General features: G+C 41.7%; 1 protein-coding gene across 6 annotated transcripts in view; it reads right to left on the reverse strand.

The window, feature by feature from the left end:
- VGLL3 (vestigial like family member 3) overlaps positions 1-4,942 on the reverse strand; it is a 29,736-nt gene extending 24,794 nt beyond the window's left edge. For 4 of the 6 annotated variants that reach the window (XM_014523116.2, XM_014523114.2, XM_014523115.2 and 1 more), the window contains exon 1: positions 3,919-4,942. In XM_014523116.2, the coding sequence (XP_014378602.2) occupies positions 3,919-4,029 (111 nt within the window). In that variant the 5' untranslated portion in view covers positions 4,030-4,942. The remainder of the gene's footprint in view (positions 1-3,918) is intronic. The other 2 variants (XM_025212150.1, XM_025212151.1) reach the window with 2 other exon arrangements.
- Positions 4,943-5,839: the final 897 nt, after the last annotated feature.

Consider the following 5,839-nt stretch of genomic DNA (forward strand, 5'->3'; position numbering starts at 1 on the left):
TTGGAGATAACACATTTAAAGTGCTATCTTTTGTTATACAATGTCCTTAACTGCATCATTAGCTTAACAAACTTTTCCTGAAAATGTGTAAGCAATTGATTAAACAACATACATTTCAGGAATAACCACATTTTCACGTGGATTCTGGACAGATCAGAAAGAAAGAAAATGAACTGCAGAGCTTTTTGGTCACTGTCTTTAATCTGATTGGAGATTGTATAACTGAAAATAGTTGCACCCTGATAGCTTGTTAGTGGCTCACGTGAAATGGATTCCATTCCAGTGCCTGTAGACAACTCATGATAGTGTCAACTACTGCAGCTGACACAAGCTGGCACCCTGACTGGCAACCTCAGAGTACAGTGCTGATAAAGGAAGTCATTTGGAAGAGAAAAATACCCGGTACAGAGGAACTTAAGTCATTTGCGAGAAGTATAAGGAGAAGAGACCTAAAGAAGAATGTCTTGCATTCGAAAGCTTGTCTAACTCTATCCTGATAATACAGTTGGTCTAATAAAAAATTCACCCTAAGAAAGCCTTGTCTCAAGTATAAGAAAAGGCATACATTTACAACCTTTTTAAAAATCCATTCACAACTTTCTTTATACTGTGTAAACTTAAACACATACTAGTCAGAATACCAAGAATATAGTAGGCCAAATCCTGTGCTAGGCCATGGTACATAAATGTCAATGGTGTGTAAATCAATGCTGCACCTGGCCCATTGACTTCATCAGGCATAATAAAAAAAAAAAAGTTTTTAAAGAGGAAACTTATAGGCCTGATCTAAAACCCAGCAAAGGCAATAGTGAGACATTGGAAGCTTTGGTCCTGAGAAAATATCTTGATTTTAAAAGTCAGAAGATGTACTTTGGCTTCATGGAGACGGTGGAATTAAGTTTACAAATGCAGTTTTCTTCCAGGATGTTACATGAGTGTCCTTCCCAGAAATATTGAACATTTGCCACTAAAGGCTCTTCTTAACTAGAAAAATGAAGTCATGGTATTCGTATCTGGATTATCCTACTAGAAGCTGATGCAATGCCAAACACAGCTAGTTCCCATCTGCAAAATCATGTATTTGTTGATGAGGAGTCCAGTTAATTACCTAACCCTCTAATGAAGGCAAGCCCTTAACCGGAAAAAGGTGGTTTAGAGCATTGTCCTCAGCAGTAAATCTTATTTCTGTGTATCATCACTCCTTTTTGCAACACTGATATAGAAAGGTTGTACTAGTTTAGCTCGTGTCATCATGGTGCCATAAAGAAACTCCAGTAGTATCATTTACTTTTGCATTTAAACGAAGCTACAGCTTGGTTCCCCATTCCTTTGGGGGAAAAAAATGTTCAAGTGAGCCAGGATGAATCCTATCTTGCCTTTTCATTGGACAGAATACTCTGTTATTGCTCGTACTTTGCTTTGAAAAGATGCCAGGATTCTACAACGATCGCCTTCTCTCAGGGACTCTTGTATTGGAAGCTCTGTTACATCAGTGTCGCATACATCCCATAGCAAACCCAGAACATGGTACACAGACGCAAAACACTTCATTCTAATTTCACCAGTCTGAGAGGTGAAAATAATCTCTCTATAGTACGGTATTAACAAACATAGATTATTAATGTGTATTTTTTACGTGGTATATACTTTGGCAGGAAAAAGAAGAAAATCCAACATATAGCTAGATGTATAGTCCAAGGGTTGTAACTCATTTTCATCTGTCCTCTCTAGCAGAGTGTGTGTGTGTGTGTGTGTGTGTGTGTGTGTGTGTGTGTGTGTGTGTGTGTGTGTGTGTGTGTGTGTGTGTATGCCTCATCTATTTCCTTGGACAGTTGCTACAGACTACATCCCAAAAGATCTAAAGGCAGAGTTCCAAAAAACACCCAATGGTGGTAGGACTCAGCTCCCATTAACACTGAAACAGAAATTGAGTTCTCAGCCACTTAAACATATTTAAAAATCCCACCCTGAAGTCATTTGCTAGCATATGATTTAGGAAGATAGGAACCAGGGACTAGAAGGGGCCTTCTATGACTAGTCCCCAGCATTCACTGGCACTCATCAACTGAAGGAATCCCCAAAAGATTTCTTGGCTATGGATTTGTAAAAACTCAAGGCTTTACAACTTCTGCAATGATGTTAGGCGACTAAAGAATGTAGGGGCAAAGTGTTACAGATACCAAGAATGTAAGGGAAGAGAGGTTACTCCTTAAAAAAATATTTTAAAAATGAATCACTTACTAAAAATGTATCCAGAAACTCACTTCTGCATACAATGAGTGAATATCTGTTATTCAGAGCAAGATGCCACTGTATTCTTACCTCATACTAACTCAAAGTTCATTTTCATAATCCCTTCTACACAAAGTCGGACTGCTGTGAGGATGCCTAGTTGCATGCTAAAGGAATATTTTCTAATACAAATATGCAGTACCAGTAAAAGTAATTAAAAGTTGCCAAACAGATAAAAGGATTCCAAACAGATAAACAGAAGGGACTAGACCTTTAGTTCATGCAAGGTGGTATCCTTCCATGAGCTGAAGATATGGCTCTATCTATTAAAGAAAGAATTCAATTTTAATAGTAAAAGGCACCATAAAAATGTATGTACATAGAAACATGCATATTTTCAACAAAGATATTTTGGGTAATAACATTTTAACTTCAACAAGGAGGACATACCATCAAAGACCTGGGCTGAGTATGAAACTCGGACGTGCAAAAGAATCAAATAAAGATCAGTACTCTTTGTCAGGCAGCTGATTTTGTAATGACTTCCAAATGGTGACACCAGTGTACACTGACTTTGTAAAATAGCAGCTAGGCTGAGTCCTTGGAAATGTTAGGGATGAGCTGCACTGTATCATCTCCTATATACATTTTTTTTAAAGACATACAATTAACTCATTTTTCTCCATGATTATTTTTTTAAAGCCATTGTTATAATTCTGGCAAAGAACAGAGTTCCAAAATGATCATCTTAGTTACCATTTTAGAACATTTTATGACAAATGCGTGCATGAGAAGGAATAAAAACCTGGCAACAGTTAAGAGAATTTTCTCTTTTTTTAGGCTGAATATTACAAAGCATTATAGAGTGGTCAAGTAATCAAATTACTTGATTGGGTAAATATTACTGGCAGACTGGTTTTAAAGAAAACAGGGTGACTTGAATAATGCGGAACACCATCTGAACAGCAATTTTTTTCTATTAAGCCTGTACAGATGGAAGAGGATCTATTTTTAGTTACATTTTTTTTAAACTATGGTTCTTTATAGACAGTTATAAACTGTGCCTAAATTTCCAGCTGTTAGAATTAGAGGGTGCAGCAAAGACAATTCAGTGAGCTTACAGATGTAAGCCAGTCCTGTATCCTGACTTTGAGCAGTTCATGAATAACTGTAACAGCAACACTTTATAACTAAATTATATGAGGAAAGACAGGGCAAGTGGAAGTAACTGATAAAAAAAAACCCAACAACAACAAGTACTTGATGTACCTTTTGCAATAACAGCCTAGAGTGTACTCACAGTAACCTATAAAACATATCAGTTCAATTCTTTGCTCTCTAATTTTGCCTAGGTCATGTCTCTGTGCCAAGGTAAAAAATGAAAAAAAAAAGAAAAACAGACCAGCAATAATTCTGTACATTAAAAAAAAATGACTAGTTAAAAAAAAAAAAAAGTCAGTGTGATGCTTTTGGGACAGTTCATAATTTGTGCAATATATAGATGAGTGAATATCACACTGGGATTTGACACTGAAAAGAGATTTTAGTCTGTCATTTGGAGACAATTATACTATTTTCTGTGACAAAGATAATTACATTAAGCTGCAGTTTAATTAAAGCTATTTCCATACACTAGGTATGCTGCATGTTATATCCACAGGCTAAGAATGTATTCACTCTCCAGACCTGAAAAAGAATGTCTTTCATTCGGAAGAACATCTTGCCTAACTCTCTCCCAGCTACGCAGCTGATCCAGTGAAAGGTACCGCCCAAAGAAATCGTTGCCTCTCCCCTCATTCCTGGACCATCACAGCTACAACTACTACTGGCTCACCTCCACAGTGAAGCTGTTCAAAAAATAAAATAAAACCCAACACACAAATCCTCATTTGCAAACCCTGTTTTACATCAGTCAGTTTCCTCCTCAATGGAAGCATTTACATTTTCAATATAACTTGGTAACCTAATACAACCCGACAAGGCAGCATCAGCGTAGTAGCCAGGAGGCTGAGGCATTGAGCTCCAATGCGAAAGCTAAAACTACCGGACAAGTGCCATTCTGCAAGATGGGACCTGGAGTCAAAAGCTATTTGTTTAAAAGTATGTTGCAAGGGCTAGAAAAGCACTCCATTTGCCCACGGTCCCAGCAAAGAGCTTGAACACCCTGGAGAAGTTAGCTCTTGTCCCCTTCCTGCCAGTTTTCTCTCTCTTGAGCACCCTAGAGAAGTCAGCTCTTGTTTCCTTTGTACAAAAATTTTCTCCCTCTCTCTCTCTCTCTGTCAAGCAACTGGGAAAAGTCAGTTCTTGTCTCCTTCCTGCCAGTTCTCTCTCTCTAGCAACCTGGAAAAGTCAGCTCTTGTCTCCTTCCTTAAAAGCTCCTTCTCTCTTGAGCACCCTGGAGAAGTCAGCTGGTCTCCTTTCTGTAAAAGCTCTCTCTCTCTCAACCTGGAGAAGTCAGCTCTTGTCTCCTTTGTGCAAAACCGTTCCCTCTCTTGAGCAACTTGGAAAAGTCAGCTCTAGTCTCCTTCATCAAAAGCTCACTCCGTCTCTCTCTTGAACAACCTGAAGAAGTCAGCTCATGTCCTTTCGGCAAAACCTCTCTCTCTCTCTCTCTCTGGCAACCTGGAGGAATAAAAATCAGCTCTTGTCCCCTTCCAGCAGAAGCTCTCTCTTGTGCACCCTGGAGAACTCAGCTCTTGTCCCTTTCTGCAAAAGCCCTCCCTGCCTCTCCCTCTCTCTCTCAGCAATAAATAAAGGCAAAACAATAACACGCAGTAGGGACTTTAATGCTTCAGCCCGTGCTTGTGTCTCCCAGGCAAAGTGATATTAGGGGTCACTTCCCATGTACGGAGAAAACCAGCTTCGCGGAGAATAATGATAAAACCTTCTGGAATGCAGCAACAACCCAAAAATGTATTCTCAGATGACTACACGAGGGCCAAGTCAATATTAGTCCCACTTCACCCACGCACTGCATAGCCTAAAAATGCTGTCAGCCTGATAAGAATTTCCTGACTTCCTTGGGGCTTTTTTTTTTTTCCTTTTTAACATCTGATCTCCGCAGTGAACGGGAAACAGCTCCCCGACGAGCGCGGGGCAGCCCCAGCCCCCTGCCCACGGCCCTGCTCGACAGCCCGCCGCACGGAGCCCGATCAGCGCCGGGACCTTCCCTCCGCCGGGTCTAGCGCGGGTCCCAGCTCCCCCTAGCCACGGATCCGCGACCTTTCCTGCTGGGGCTAGGGCAGGTCCCAGCTGCTCCTCACCACTGGAGCCAAGATCTTCCCTACTGGGTCTAGGGCAAGTCCCAGCTCCCCCTAACCACCTGGTCCGGGACCTTTCCTGCTGCATCTCGGGCCGATCCCAGAGCCCCCTAACTACTGGCTCCGAGATCTTCCCTAGTGGATTTAGGGCAGGTCCCGGCTCCTCCTCACCGCGCGTCCGGGACCTTCCCCGGTGCATGCAGGGCAGGTCCCAGCTCCCTCTAGCCATGGACCCAGGGCCTTTCCTGCTGGATCTAGGGCCGATCCCAGCTCCCCCTAACCGCGGGGCCGGGACCTTCCCTCGGCTGCACCCGGGGCAGGTCCCAGCTCCCCCTAACTCATGCCGA

Source organism: Alligator sinensis, unplaced genomic scaffold, assembly GCF_000455745.1.
Source record: "Alligator sinensis unplaced genomic scaffold, ASM45574v1 scaffold26_1, whole genome shotgun sequence".
NCBI lineage: Eukaryota > Metazoa > Chordata > Crocodylia > Alligatoridae > Alligator > Alligator sinensis.